Source organism: Panthera leo, chromosome B2 (genome assembly GCF_018350215.1).
Source record: "Panthera leo isolate Ple1 chromosome B2, P.leo_Ple1_pat1.1, whole genome shotgun sequence".
NCBI classification, from domain to species: domain Eukaryota; kingdom Metazoa; phylum Chordata; class Mammalia; order Carnivora; family Felidae; genus Panthera; species Panthera leo.
The window spans coordinates 18,776,118-18,792,384 of record NC_056683.1 but is presented as its reverse complement, the minus strand read 5'-3'; the positions used below and the strand labels follow the sequence as shown (position 1 = coordinate 18,792,384).

At 37.4% G+C, this 16,267-nt stretch overlaps 1 protein-coding gene across 1 annotated transcript in view; it reads right to left on the bottom strand.

Annotated features, from left to right (window-relative positions):
- Positions 1-664: 664 nt before the first annotated feature.
- Positions 665-16,267, bottom strand: part of LOC122220629 — a 256,097-nt gene continuing 240,494 nt past the window's right edge. Inside the window, exons 17-18 of the mRNA XM_042940353.1 lie at positions 1,312-1,471; positions 665-721 (exon numbers count right to left, since the gene is read on the bottom strand). Of these exons, the coding sequence (XP_042796287.1) occupies positions 665-721; positions 1,312-1,471 (217 nt within the window). The remainder of the gene's footprint in view (positions 722-1,311; positions 1,472-16,267) is intronic.

Below are 16,267 nucleotides of genomic sequence, written 5' to 3'. Positions count from 1 at the left end.
ATGTAGCAAGTTATCCTTATTTTTGTACGGACTAATGATATTTTAGTAAGAGGCATCAGGCAAGAGGATGGCTGAGAAGGGAGGGGAGGAATGTGGATACAAGAGACATCACTGGAGAATCACATCAAATGTCAAAAACACAATAGTATGAATTTTGGCTTTTATTCTTCAGGCAATGGGTTTATGACAGGGAAATGCAGGGTCAGATTTGCACTTTGGAAACGTTCTAGAGAATAAATTCATGGCCGGTATGGTGATGTGGCAAGTGCAGCATGAGATTGAAGATAAAGCAGTTAGCAAAGAATTGCTGGTCTTCAGAAGTTGGGTATCGAGGTCACAGACACACAGAAGCAAATGAAATAGAGAAGAGTCGATATTAAGAAAGTAAAATCAGTAGAACTAACTGGATGATCAAACTGGAAAAAAAAACTCGGAAACAAAAGTCTAGAAAAAACTCAGGAGTTTGCGATATTTAGGATTCAGAACAGATGAAAATGCCATGTGCATTACGGATGTGTAAATGCTATGGTTTTGTGAGACAAGTGAAATGCATTTGCCAATTAACAATACATGTTAAGTCAATTTTGCTTGGAACATACTGGGTTTTAGGTGTCTTTGGGGTGTGCACCAGAAGATATCAAATAGGTTGCTGGATTATATTACTTTAGAACTCAGAAGAGAGGTGTAGCCTTGAGATACGCCCATAATAATCTTCGAAAGACTGGAAGATCCGTTTCAAAGGGGGTTAACACAAGGATAGTGTGTAGAGTAAGAAGAGAAATAAATCAAGTACAGAGCCCCGGGAGATACTACCACAGAAGAGGCTGATGGAGGGAGTGAAGAAGTCTGTAAAGGAGATTATTGAAAGAGGGAAGAAAAGCAAGAGGACTGACTAACAAAGGCATCAAAGGAGAAAAGCAGAAATAATATTCTCTTCCTCCTGTTCTCCCAAGATGACACTGAAGCCAACAATTATGTCACATATGGGAAGTCCGTCCCTCGCTTCTTTTATATTCTTCACCACCCTTGTGTAATTTGGCCCAATATATATACAGCAGGTATCAATAAATATTTCTGTAAGAAAATAACACTGCGGCACTCTAAGAACCACCTGACCATGTTTCCTCATTTCAACTCATAAAAAATAATCAATATACAGTTGAGTTGCAAGATTTGTATAGTGGTGGCAGTCAAATTCAATAATAAATGGCTTCAAGAACAATGTGAGGAAACTTAACAACTTACTGATATGCCAACAGAATGAGTTTCTCTTGCGCAGTCAAAAAACAAATCTACTTCAAACCAACTCACCTTCCTTCTGTCACCGTTGATTCCTCTCCACTGCTCAGATCTTTTCACTATGTAACTGAGCTCCTGATTGGAAATCTCCAAATCGTACGGTATGAAAAACTTGGTTTCTTCACTATGGATGCGTTGAAATACATCCAATATCCAAGAATCATTGTGCAATCTAAGAACAAAACTACCTGTTATTTTTGTTCCCCAAATATTGTAAACTTTTTTTCTTCCAAAAGCATTAAACAATTTATGTTTCTTCTATCAATTTCTATGTATTCTATTCTAGTTCATCATTCCCATTTATTTTTCAGAAATTATTTGACTAAGAGTCCAGAAATAATTTAATAACTTCCTCCACTAAACATCAAAGAATAATCTTGGTTGTTTTTTTTTTTTGCCATTATCTCCCATAAGCCTACTATTTCTGATTTTTGATGCCTAAGCAATAGGCTGTAGAAAATTAAGAAATATTTAGCCATTAATTTGTATTATGGATATCCACATTAATTCGAACATGAGGGATTTGGCAAAGGAAACTTAAATTTGGATTTCTTTCTTTCTCCCTGAGTTGGTTTGAGTCCCCCTTTGGTAGAAACCCCACTGGACCAGCTCCATTGGCACAGAGGTTTCGCTGAATTGGTTGTTTTCCAACATGAATGATAAATGGATAGCTTTAGTGAGGCACCTAAACAGATAAACTGTTTACTTGATTGTCTCCAACTTCCCCAAACAGCTCCAGATATTAATTTAGAAATGCACTGCGCTTCTTGTGACACTAGTAAAGTAACAACAAAGTATCTTACTGAAAAACATTAATACTTCTTTAGTAACATTGAGGTGAGTATTATAAATACCAATTAGGCCAATGCTTATAACATTTTTCCACTAAATATGCTTAAGTTCCGAAAAGAGAAAATATGTATTCTATTCCTGATTGAGCAGTATGTTTACTTTAATATCGTATGCTTTGTCTTATAAAACTTTGAACAAAATTGAAACTCTAGAGAAATATCGTATTCATCCTGTGACTTAGTGTACTCTTGGCTCACCATGTATACCTGGACCTAGTTTAAGCAGCACACATTTTTCTACTAACAGTCTCAGGCCAAGTCAAGAAACCCAATGCATCACAGTATCAATAAACTACCCATTTGGAAAGTTATTACAAAATGCCCAAGTTATGAATTAGAGTACCAAGATAGTTAAGCATTACATGGAAATGCCTTTCTGTACAAAGTAGAGATCTGTAAGTATTTAATTTCAATGATCAGGATAATTCTATTTGGTTTAAACAGGGTAGATGATTAAAACTAAAATTGATTGAGTTCCCATTATAATGGTGGTCTTTCACATCCATTGTTTTATCTAGCCTTCCTTTAATCCTGTCTTTTACATAATACAACACTAAAATTAAAAAAAAAATTAGTCTTGCTGTTTATAAGTAACAAAGACAGCATTTAAACCCAGGCTAATGCCAAGGTTCATTTCATTCCACCATCTGACTCTTCAGTGAAAGTAACCAATACAATGCATATCTTCATTTAACGAACTCTATCTTGATTCTTTCCAAAATAGTAAAAATAGATTTGTTGACCCTACCTGCCAAATAAGATCTATGTGTCTTTTATTTTCCCCCTATTTTGCGTTCATTACGGAGTGGCAATAAAAGCAAAACTGCCAGCCAGTGTCACTGATGGCCCAAGACAGGCCATATGGCTTGGTACCATCTTGAAATTCAACTACTACTCTTATTGTGCTTTGAGATTCTAGGTTGGCCATTTGAATGATTTGCTGGTTGTCTTGTTAAACAAGAACTAGTCTTTACCATTCTCTTAAGCTTGCTTAATGTAACATTCATCTTTTTCTTTTAATGGTAGTAAGATTTAATGTACTTAAATTACTGTCAATTTGCTGCCATAAACATTTTCTATATGAAGATTTTAAGTGCAAGATTATCAACAACGCAATTAACTTTGAATTAATTAGGAATCACAGTCCGGTTTCTGCTAACTTCTGTTCCTTTTGCCCAGAAAATGTCTGTCGTCTCTTTATATCTCCTTCATTCTGTATGAAAGAATAATTATGTAAACATCCAAGCAGGGATCTACAGGATGGTACACAAATGTTTGAACAGAGAACAAACTGGCACATTCGAGTGTGGAAAGCTGTACAAAGATTAATCGCGTTTTAGTTTTACTTTTACATTTTTTGCTTGCTATGTTGAGTGGCATTTTCCAGTGAAAAAGCTTTGTGATGGGTTGTGAATCAGTCAACTTACCAACCATTACTAGTGTTTAGCATAGTTTCCAGGTCTGTAGAGCAAGTTCTCACGAAAAAGGAAAAAAAATAGTCTGTAGTTATATGTGCAAAATTTTAAAAATAAAGCGAGTGTTGAATATTATATAATTCATTTGATAATATAATCAGTCAAGCGATATAACATTTACCTAAAAGTGAGTTATTTTATCCATTTGGATATTTACACAGGCCCTACTGATCAAAAGTGGCGCATATCTCAAACTTTCACTTCTCCAGTTCTTTTTAGAAAGTTAGAGTCCAAGTAAATGTTAAGTAAATTTCTATAAAGACATTCAATGTCTAAACAGTTTCAACTGCATAAATAAACTAGGCATTGGGAGACATTGATGAGAGAGAGCAACAGACTAATTTCTCTGTATAAACAACATTGGAGACAGTCAATGAAATATGGAGTTTAAATTTTCCAGGATCATGTTTAATTATGAAATTTTGTTATTCTCAAATGGGTCAGAAATAACACACACACACACACACACACACACACACACACACACACGCACACGCACACGCACACACAGATGCACGTTTAGTTCCATGCATTTTCTGCCATTGTAGGCATGTGTGTATAAAAATCAGGTTGAATTATATAAAATTGAAGATACTAAATCATAGTAGATGAGAGAAGAGAAAAGGAAAAACAAACATGGAAAAATTTTAAGTAGTGCAATTAGAAAAAGAATATGAAAGTTCATTGTATTATTTTAGCAATTTTTATAGGTTTGAGTTACTCTAATAAAAAGCTAATATTTTATGATAGTCTATATCATTACATGATGATGGTTACAAATTCGGATTTCTTTTAACAATACAACTATTCAAAGTGTCTGAAAATTTTACATTTTTAAATTATTTCTTCAAAATGTAATTAAAAGAGAAACGGTATTCCACCTGTCCATAAAGCCTTAGGCATTATTGTTTATAGAAATAGGTCACGTATTATGCCACAGGTTCTGATGATGGCCAATGAAACAAAGTAATTTACAAAGTCCTCTGCCCTGTGTCCTACATTTGAAGCAATTCATTGCCTGGTGAATGGCAGAAGCTATTATGTTTGGTTCACATCTGAATGTGGGTCATTTACAGAAACCTAGGATGTGACATTTCTTTTAAAGCTAAAAAGGACAAGTGTGAACATTTAGCTAATGTAGTATTTTAAGGGTCATGAAAAAGGATGGAGTCTGTAACTTAAACCAGCTCTAAAAGAAAATACATATATATATATATATATATATATATATATATATGTGTGTGTGTGTGTGTGTGTGTGTGTATACATATATATGTATATATATACATATATATGTATATGGATACATATATATATATATATATATATATAAATTTAAAAGAATCAAATATGATTGCTTCCTTTTAACTCCAAAACTTACAAATGAGTTCAGCAGTATGGCTTTATAAATACTGTAGTCAATTTACTCATAAAACTACTTATCTACTGGTGTAAGTACATTAGAATGCTTCAGGTATAGCTCTGAATAGCATGTGCTTGCCAAAATTTATTCTTATTCTTTTAATTATAAAAAAGAACATATGAACATATTTCACATATTCTTTTTTATAAATGTTTATTTATTCATTTTGAAAGAAAGAGAGAGAGAGAGAGAGGTGGGGGAGGGTCAGACAGAGAGGAAGAGAGAATCCCAAACACGGTTGGCATTTTCAATGCAGAGCACAATGCACGGCTTGATCCCAAGAACCCTGTGATCATGACCTGAGCCGAAATCAAGAGTTGGATGCTCAACCAACTGACCCACCCAGGTGTCCCGGCTCACATATTCTTTAGGAGACTTGTTGAATATTTTTTTTAACGTTTATTTATTTTTGAGACAGAGAGACAGAGCATGAACGGGGGAGGGTCAGAGAGAGGGAGACACAGAATCTGAAACAGGCTCCAGGCTCTGAGCGGTCAGCACAGAACCTGACGCGGGGCTCGAACTCACGGACCGCGAGATCATGACCTGAGCCGAAGTCGGCCACTCAACCGACTGAGCCACCCAGGCGCCCCTGTTGAATATTTTAAATGAGGTGTATGACATTAATGTTTTTATATGTATGGAGGAAGCTTTTGTTGGCTTTCTGGAAACACTTGAAAGCTCACCATTCTGTTAACACTAACTGAAATTCAAATGGCTTTGGTTTGAAATCATACTAAATAGCGAAAAAGAGAAATACAAAAAAAAAAGAATAAAAAAGAGAAAATAAAAAAGGGGAAAATACATTTAGAAAAAGAGAAAAGAAATTGAGAAAATGAAAATGTGCACACAATGGGAAGTCGTCGACCCCCCTCCACCCCCATTTCCAGAGATAGCTCTATCACAGGTTTATGAGTTCTATAACCTTCAAAATATGAGTGGTCTCATGTTTTTAAGGGGACAATCATCCTCTTCATTCACTCCTCATTAATTTACTACCTTAATCAACAAACATTCACATATGCCTACCAAACATCAAATACTTGGTAAGTGCAAGCAGTAAGGAAGGGGGTAGGGGAGTATCCCAGGAAGTGGGTGGAGAGGACCCTGTGTGGGGCCCTGAAAGCTGCAAGAAGATGGCAGAGTGATGAACAAAGTACAGAGTATTAGGGTAGTATAACATAGGGTAGGCAGGGCCCAGGTCAAGAGAGCTCTTATTGTGATAGCAATAGGCAGCCATTATGTGGATTTAAGGCAAGCCTTGATATAATACTTTTTAATTAAAAATCATTCTGGTTCTAATGAAGAGAATAGATTAAAAGGCACAAAAAGGAATATAAAGAGACTAGTCAAAGAGACTAATGTTATGGTAAGTCAAGGGAGAGATCAGGGCATATTGGAGAAGGAAAGGAGCCTATAGATAGAACACGATGGACAAGCTCAAGAGTTAAGGAATTGTCAGAACCTAGAGAGGATGAGTGGAGGGTGAGAGAGAGGAAGAGTTTGAGGACAGACCCCAAGTTCCTTCCTCCTTCCTTTCCTCCCTCCTTCTTTCTCTTTCTTTTCTTTTCTTTTCTTTTCTTTTCTTTTCTTTTCTTTTCTCTTCTTTTCCTTTTCTTTCTTTCTTTCTTTCTTTCTTTCTTTCTTTCTTTCTTTTTTCTTTCTCTTTCTTCTTTCTTTCTTTCTTTCTTTCTCAGAATTGGATTGGTGATCTTGTCACTTACTGAGACAGGGAAACTTAGATGAAGTGATTTGGAGTAGAAGACAATTAATTTCTTTTCAGAATGTCAGTTTTGAAGTCCTATTGACATATATATGTGGAATTGTCAAAGTTAATTGAAAGTTCTAAATCGTTGGACTAAATTCATGTATATCTTGAAAGAACTGAATTTTAGAACTAAACTGAGCTGCCTAAATTACAAATCTGTTAGAAATATACTATTTAAATCAATTAAGTCACTCCCAAGGAGCAGATCAAAGTTTTACTCTTTTTTTCTAAAGAAAAAAATTGAGTACGGATGTCACACAATGTTACCTTAGTTTCAGGTGTACAATATAGAGATTCAAATTCTTTACTTTTTTAAAATTTTTTAATGTTTATTTATTTTTGAGAGAAAGAGAGAGACACAGAGTGGGAGCAGGGGAGGGACAGACAGAGAAGGAGACACAGAATCTGAAGCAGGCTCCAGGCTCTGAGCTGTCAGCACAGAGCCCGATGTGGGGCACAAACCCACCAACCGTGAAATTATGACCCAAATTATGACCTGGGCCTAAGTTGGATGCTTAACCGACTGAGCCACCCAGGAGCCCCTCGACTTCTTTATATTTTATGCTACACTCACCACAAGTGTAGCCACCATTTGTCACCATGCAACATTGTTACAATATTATTGACTATATTCCCTGTGCTGTGCCCTTTATTCCCAGGACTTATTCCTTCCATAACAGGAAGTCTGTGTCTCTTATTCCTGTTCACCCGTTTTGCCCATCCTGCCAACCCCTTCCCTCCAACAACCATCAGTTTATTCTCTGTACTTACAGGTCTAATTCTGGTTTTTGTTGTTGTTGTTTATTAATTTATTTGGTTGATCCTATAACTCCACTACTGGGTATTTACCCGAAGAAAATGAAAACACTAATTTGATAAGATACATGTGCCCCTATGTTTACTGCAGCATTATTTACAATGGCCAAGATATGAAAGCAACATAAGGGTCCACCCACAGGTGAATGGAAGGAAAAAAAAAGTGTGGTGTATGTGTGGGTGTGTGTGTATGTTACCCAGCCATAAAATAAAGGACTAAATCATGCCTCTGCAACAACATGGATGGATCTAGAGGCTATGATGTTAAGTGAAATAAGTCAGACTGAGAAAGACACACATCACACGATTTCACTCATATGTGGACTCTAAAAAACAAAGTTTTACTCTTTATTTACTATCCACATTTTAAAGAATCATAGAGGTAAAACCCTTGCCAAAGACACATAAGCCAAGATTCAAGCCAGGCCCAACAGTCTTCAATCCAGGTATCAGACCACGACATCGTATTCATTCATTAGGTGAAAATTAACCACAAATATGAAATTTAAGTCATCTCATTGTGTAGAAAAAGTAAGAAATACGAGGGACAATTAGTATTGCAGGTTCCGGATGTCTGAAGGCTGCGTGTGGACATCAGCTGAGCCACTGGCCTCCTGTGCAGCCTTAGGCAAATTACGTAAAGTCACTAAGGCTTGGTTTCCTCAACTTTGAAAAGGAAATGATGTTAGCAGGTCCTGAATTTTTCACTATATATTAGACTTAGAATTCTATTCTTGCTGGTTCAGTGGTTCATTCTAATGACCACAAGGTCCAGTTCATACTGTCTTCTATTCCCGTGAGGGTGCTGACTCAGGTGATGCAGGCAGATCAATTATTTTTTAATGTTGATTTATTTTTGAGACAGCGCCGGCGGGGGGTGGGGGCAAAGAGAGGGGGACAGAGGATCCAAAGCGGGCTCTGCACTGACAGCAGCAAGCCTGACACGGGGCTCGAACTCACAAACCATGAGATCATGACCTGAACTGAAGTTGGACGCTCAACCCACTAAGCCACCCGGGTGCTACTGTAGGCAGATCATTTTTACAGGAAAACCCAAAGTTTAAAGATTGGGGGGAACCAGAACTGCAGTGGCATTTTCTCAAATCAAATTCAGCTGTGTGGCCTTGACCACTGGGAAAGCACAGGGCTGGTGAGAGGTCCTGACTCATGATCACTATTAATGACAAAAAAAAAAAAAAAAAAAAAAATGCTGCATAAGCACTTAAGTCAGACTAAAGGCTGAGGCACCTTCAACCATTTGTGTCCTTGCAGAACGATGCCTCCTTTACAAATGTGACCAAAATCACTAAGAATCCATCCGCAGTTCTGAGCATCTAAGCAAGCCTCATATGAACCTACTCACCAGATGAATAAAGAGAAAAAATGAGTTGGAGAGAGTGGTAGAGGACGAAGATTGGGCCAAACGGAATTGAGCTTTGGAGACACCAAATCATAGCTGAGAACCGCCAAGAAGGGAGTTACAAAGCACTCTGTGTCTATGACACGTTCAGCCCTCCCCTGGGTCCTCTGGACTTTTTGCATACAATGCCTATAAATGCTTTTCATTTACTCTGCTGTGGGCACCATTGCAACTCCTTTTCGACTCCTCTTTGTACATTGGGCTGTAATTTTTTGAAGTTGGATGTTGCCAGAGAATTCAAATTTAAAATCTATTGTTTTTATCACTTGGATAAGTCAGATTAACACACCTGAGAGCTGTGTGTATGTCTTTTTCACACCTCCTCATTATATTCCAGTGAAGAGTTAAAAATGAAAAGCAGTTGGGGACTAGAGTCATTTGAACTTACAGTCTGTGAACCATATTTTATTGAAAGGGGCACGTCTTCAATATTAAGAAAATGCATTCCTTTATTCGTGTTTTCATTGCAACCAATATTTATTGGGTGTCTATTGTGTTCTAAACACTTTTCTGGGTACAGAGAAGACAATGGTGAATTCTACAGTCAACACCTTTGCCCTTTGCAGTCCTAGTTCCATGTCATTTTGCCACTAGATTTCTTTTTGATTCTGACCTACTTATGTAACATTTTAGATACATGGTTTGAGAGTGTAACCTGCCATTTGACGCACATGTAGTCCTCATTATTTTGTAGAAGCAAAGCAAAACAGTTGTTCTTTGTGTTTGATCACTTGTTTGTTCAATGATTTTAGTGATAAGATAAAAATCCTTCACAGAGAGTTTTATGGATTATACAGGATATGACAGAGAGAAGAAGGGAATGACGCTGGTTCGTGCACGTGACCTACACTATCAGATGGAGATACTTACATAGAAGTAGGAAAGGACATTTCTCATTCCAGTGGCCCAAAAGAAGCCCATGCCAGAGATATGGACTGTGCCAAAAAGAGAGTGTGTGCATTGTCACTTTACCCAGGTACACATACCTTTTTGACACTTGCTTGCCATTGGTCAAGACTCACATACCCAGTTTCCTGCGAGTTCGGGATGAAAATAAAAATTGTGGTAGGGGCACCTGGGTGGCTCAGTCGGTTAAGCGTCCGACTTCAGCTCAGGTCACGATCTCACGGTCCGTGAGTTAGAGCCCCGCATCGGGCTCTGGGCTGATGGCTCAGAGCCTGGAGCCTGCTTCCGATTCTGTGTCTCCCTCTCTCTCTGCCCCTGCCCCGTTCATGCTCTGTCTCTCTCTGTCTCAAAAATAAATAAAAAGTTAAAAAAAAATTAAAAAAAAATTGTGGTAGACTATTTTAGTTTCTTTTATCTTAGAGGTATCAGAAGAAGGTCAATTTACCAAAAGCCAATTTATCAAGTGACGAAAGATTTAGATTTAACTGAGCCACTTTTATTATATATTTACAAGAGAATATTATGTCAAAAAATGTGCAGTTTATCTCCGACCCAGCTTCTTGCAGCTACAGATGGGGTTAGTTGGGGTAGAAATAGATCCTTCTACTTGCTGAAGGAAAGACAGAAGGGGAATCAGCATATAGCAGGAACTCAGCTGCCCACACCGAAGAGCTTAGGGCCTAAGGCACAGAGCGGGGATACTGATGGGCTTTTGAATAATGAACGATCAATGAATTATCTGGACCCACAGCAATGAACTAATTTGGTTATAATCATTCAGTTTGCTGGAGCTGACACAATGTAGCGTCCAAATCTTTTAAATAGATATATTCCTATACAAGCAGGGCACTGAGTGCCCATCACGAGGTGGCAAGTTCAGGAGGTATGAAAATTGTTTAGCTCTACAGTAGTTAGGGAATTTTTAGAATTTTTTCCCTACATGATAAATAATATTTTGCTTTTATTTTAAAGAAGATTGATTCGGAAAGTGGAAAGTCTTTGATTATCTTATATGTATTCCCTAGACAATGGATATGCTCATAATATCCTCATCAAAACCTACCTTTAAGTTATTTTCATCCAAATTAATTTTCCTAAGTAATAAGTGTCCGCAGCTAAAATTTATAAGGCTATTTGGAACTATTAAGTCAATAATTAGGAAGACACATCCACACCCCAAAAACTAATTAACTTGAGTACCAGTCTTTCCGATTTGTGTACAGCTCCCAAGAATATAAAAGCTTAAACAAATCTGACATTTAAATTGTGATTTCTCATTCTCTGAATGTTATAAACAAATATGTAAGCAGCCTGTAGGTCTTCTGGATGACTCCAATAAGGGATTTAGAGGAGAGGGATCCATATAATATCAAGAAGACGGATCCATATAATATCAACAAAGGCTTTCCTCAGAAGGGTTATGTGGGACGCGCAGTGATGCAAATGAAGCAAGCACCCTGTGAGGTGTAGACGGTCATCAGTGTTTCGTCATGCCAATGCCTATAAGATGGCCATCTAAAGTTTGTCAAAATGTAAATTTTTTAGGGGCGCTTGGTGGCTCAGTCAGTTGAGCGTCCAACTCTTGATTATGACTCAGGTCATGATCTCACAGTTCATGAGTTCGAGCCCCACGTCAGGCTCTGCACTGACAGCTTGGAGCCTGATTGCGATTCTCTCCCTCTCCTCTCTCTGTCCCTCCTCCCACTTTCTTTTTCTCAAAATAAATAAACATTTTTAATGTAAAATTTTTTAAAGAGGCTCTACCAAAGAGGAGCTCCATTTATCACACTGGAAACATAAGCTGACAATTAAAATTTCTCAAAGTAAAACAAAATAGCACAACAGCTAATTAGAGATAATACCAACTTATAGAAAAGACCAGTAAAATAAAATAAAAGGTGTCTTGTTTAAATCTTGACACTATCTGTATCAAATGAACTCTACATGGCTTATGGTAAGGGGTTCAGTGAATGAAATACAAATTTTACAAAAATAGAAGTAAATAGTTACAGAATTTCTGAATGAGGAAGGATTCTTTTACCTTAAGATACATTTAGATAAGTCTAATAATGATCAAAAGGCTCTACTGCATATTAATTATAATAGCTATTTTTCTAAACTATCAAAAATACATTTAAAAGTTAATTGTCAAATGGAGAATTAAAATATGCTAAAATGTGTTAAATATGTTAAAATATGACAAAAGAGTTAATTGTGTCATATGTATAAAACTCATATAACTCAGTAAAGAAAACATTTGGATACTCTTTAGAAAGAAAGGCAGAGGCAAAGAGGCATTTAAAAGGCAATTCACAAAGAAAAAATACAACTGAGCGTTAAGCCTACTAAGAATATTTAGTAACTAGAAACAAAAGAGAGCATATGTAGAAAAAGATGAGATCCCATTTCTTCTATTAGGTTAAAAAAAGTTAATACATGATGTGAATGTGATTTGGTAAGATCCCCATGTGCTTCTGGCATGTATAAATGCATACAAAGTCTCTAAAACACAATTTTGAAACTAGATCAAGTGTCTTATAAACATCATACTGTCTGGAAGAGTGTTTCTGGGTCTCTAGGACACTCTTCAAAGAATAATCTAAAATGTGAACAAGACCCTGAGTCTTAAGATGTTCATCAGAATTATTCATAAGATGCAAAAAAAAAAAAAAAAATGAGAAACAATCTGTTGTCCAGGAATAAATAAATATTTAAATATTTTATACTGCTTATATGCTATAAAAAATGTGTGGGCATTAAATGTTCATGAAGTAAGTAAAGAATATGAAAATATTTATCATAGAATATTAAGGGTAAAATCAACATATGTAATTATTCTTACAGAATAACTTCAGCTTTGTAGAAATCAATATTTGGATTAAGAATGCTAACCTACATCAGTCAACATGCACAAATCCAGACTGGCACAAGATGAGTTCTTGTGATTTCGTGTCATTTTGTCTACTTTTAGGCCACAGCAGACCCTGCTTCATTGACCAGATGCCTCCCCTGGTGGCAGCGTTTGCTGTGTAGATGAACAGCGCCACTCAGCTATTTAGCGTTTTAGAGAGAGACGTTGTGCAAACATCAGTAAAGAGAGCTCTTTCAGCTGACTTATAAGAGCGACTTTATGCCTACGAAGAATACAGGTATTTTCCCTGTAGGAGATTACTGTTATCTCTATCACCATGTAGAGATATTTTGAGGGCACCTGCTTCTAAACACAAGCAAAACCTGGGGGTTACCGAGCATGCCTGGTTCTGATAGAATAGGATCGGCATGGAAGGCAGTGAGGGGTTAAGGTCGAGAGAGTGAATAAAACTTCTTTATTCCTCCTGGACTTTTTCAGGCTCATTCTCTATGATGTCCATACACTTCGTTTACCTTTGTTTTTCCCTAATCATTTATCCATCCATCACAGGGCTTCCCACCCTTCCTACACACACGTTCCCAGGGGGTAACCCTTCTGTTTTATTTTAAAGCAAACAACTCTTGGTCTGAGGCAGCAAAATATTAAATCCTAGCTATTTGGTGCATAAATTCGATGCTTATTTTTCCATACTTCACAAGCAATCTTGATAATAACAATGTGAACCTTATGTGAGTTCAAGCCCCACATCAGGCTCTGGGCTGACAGCTCAGAGCCTGAAGCCCGCTTCAGATTCTGTGTCTCCCTCTCTCTCTGCCCCTCCCCACCTCATGCTCTGTCTCTCTCTCCCCTTCAAAAACAAATAAACATTGAAAAAAAAATTTTTTTAATGTGAACCTCGGACAAAGAAATGCTTGGTTGTAAACATCCACCTTCCTATAAGTGAGAAGAGTATACTGATACGGTAATAAATGGTACATAACATTATCTGATAAGTTTGTAATCCTGTGAAAGTCTAAACTGTACGATACACTATTTGATTTCTTCAACTTCTCTAGGAGACCCTAGTCATTTTAAATAATAGAGTAATGCTTCGTGTGGAGCCTCTTGTAATAGCTACACATATGTGTCATCCTTAACAAGTTACACAAGAAAATGCCAGAAATCTAGCAAATGAACATCCTTGCCTGGGGCCATAGGACAAGTTAGTAGTCAAATGGAAAGTGAATGATCAGGGAAGACTGTCTTCCCTTCCCCAGGGATGTACAACGTTAAGGCAGCCATGTTGTTGATCTAAGAAAGGAAGAATGGAGGGGCGTGCTCATCTCCCATTTCACAGAAAATTACAATGGCTATCATATGTGAATTCCTTCAGCGCCCTGCCAGGAACCCCCATGCCATTGCATTCACCCTTATCTCTTCCCTTATCATATCGAGTGACAAGATTCATTTCCTAAAGTCCCGGGTTTGTCTCCATATGTGCTCAACCTCCTGTCTTCAGAGACTTCCTCACTCAGTCACTCTCCCTTGCTTAAGCATTTGCAATATTTTTCCTCCTTGTAGAATTTTCATATATGCACATAAATATATTCAGACCACACCCATGTTAAAAACCATTCTTTTATAAAAAATATCTTTTTCCGACCATTTTCCACATTTTCCATTTACAGCATAGCTTTGTATTAAAAATAAAACAAACAAACAAACATAGTCAGCAAATCCTGACTCTGTGTCCTTATTCTTCACTCAGCCTACTGCAATCAAGCATCTACCCTACAAGCAATGACACTCAAGAAGTCCTCCACATGAATTTACGGTCATTATTGTTTTCCCTGAGCTCTACACTCATCGACCTGACTTCTTATGATGTTTTTTTTTTCCCTTGACAATAGCCAAGATACCTTAAGGTCAATATGAATAAAAATTGAACTCACCGTCTACCTCCTCCAAATGTTTACTCTCTGTAATCTTTGTCTCTGAGAATGCTACCACCATCCACCTTTCTACCCAACTCCAAAACCTAAGGTTATGCTAAATGCCATCCTTTCCTTCATCTTCAACTTCCAACAAGGCCAAAGGTCCTATTGTGTGTCACCTATTTCTTCAATATGCCACAACGGTCCACTTCTCATGTCGTTCTCTTTAGTTAAGGCTCTTGATACTCACGGCATTCTCATTAGATTTCCCTTAGTTCAACCTGACCACTATTAAATCCACTTTCCTTTCTCCTAGTAGAGTTATTGCCCTAAAATTAAAGTTATTTAAAATCTTCCATTCTTTTCACCTTACCATTAGAACAAATTCAAACTCCACAACATGATATTTAATATTTTTTTTTTGAGAGAGAGAGAGCATGCAGGAAAGGGGCAAATGGGGAGAGTGAGAGAGAGAGAGAGAGAGAGAGAGAGAGAGAATCTTAAGTAGGCTCCATGCTCAACACAGGGCCTGACTCAGGGCCTATGCAGAGTCCAATGCAGGGCTCGTTCTCACAACCCTGGGATCGTGACCAGAGCCAAAATCAAGAGTTGGATGCTCCACTGACTGGGCGCCACCCAGCCACCCTGATATTCAATAATTTTATCATCTAGTCCCTGACTACATTTCTAATCTTATCTCAGCCAACTGCCATCGTCCCTTATCTTGTACTCCAGCCATATTAAAAAACTTTGGAGTGGCCAAATACGTCATACTTTCTCATGATCACATGGGTTCACACATCTTTCCTTTGCCCGTGAATGTGTTTTCTTCTGTTTTTCTCCAGCCAAATTATATGAAACCTCTGAAAATTACTCAAGGGTTATATTTCCACTGATGTCTTTGGTTTCTGCCCCAATCCTCTTCCAGACCTGTCTTGGTTCCTTTGCTCTATGTATGCTTTCAGAGACACTTGTGTTGACCTCCTCCTAGCACTTTTTTCTTTGTTAATTATGGTAAGAACACTTAACATGAAATATACTCTCTTAATAATCTTTAAGTGTATAATAGAGTATTGTTAATTATAGGCCTGATGTTGTACAGCAGATCTCAAAACTAAATCATCTTGCGTAAGTGAAACTTTATGTCTGCTGTAAAGCAATTCTCTATTTCCCCCTTCCCATTAGACCCTAACAATCACCATTCCACTCTATGCTTCTATGACTTTGACTATTTTAGATGCTTCATATAAGTGGAATCATACAGTATTTGTCTTCCTGTGACTGGCTTATTTCATTTAGCATAATGTTCTCAAGGTTCTTCCACATTGTCACATATTGCAAGACGTCCTTCTTTTCCAAAGCTGAATCATATTCCATTGTGTGTGTCCACAATGTTTTCTTTTTTTCTTATTTTTTTAACATTTATTTATTTTTAAGAGAGGCAAAGCACAAGTGGGGAAGGAGCAGAGAGAGAAGGAGACACAGAAGCCAAAGCAGGCTCCAGGCTCTGAGCAAACTGTCAGC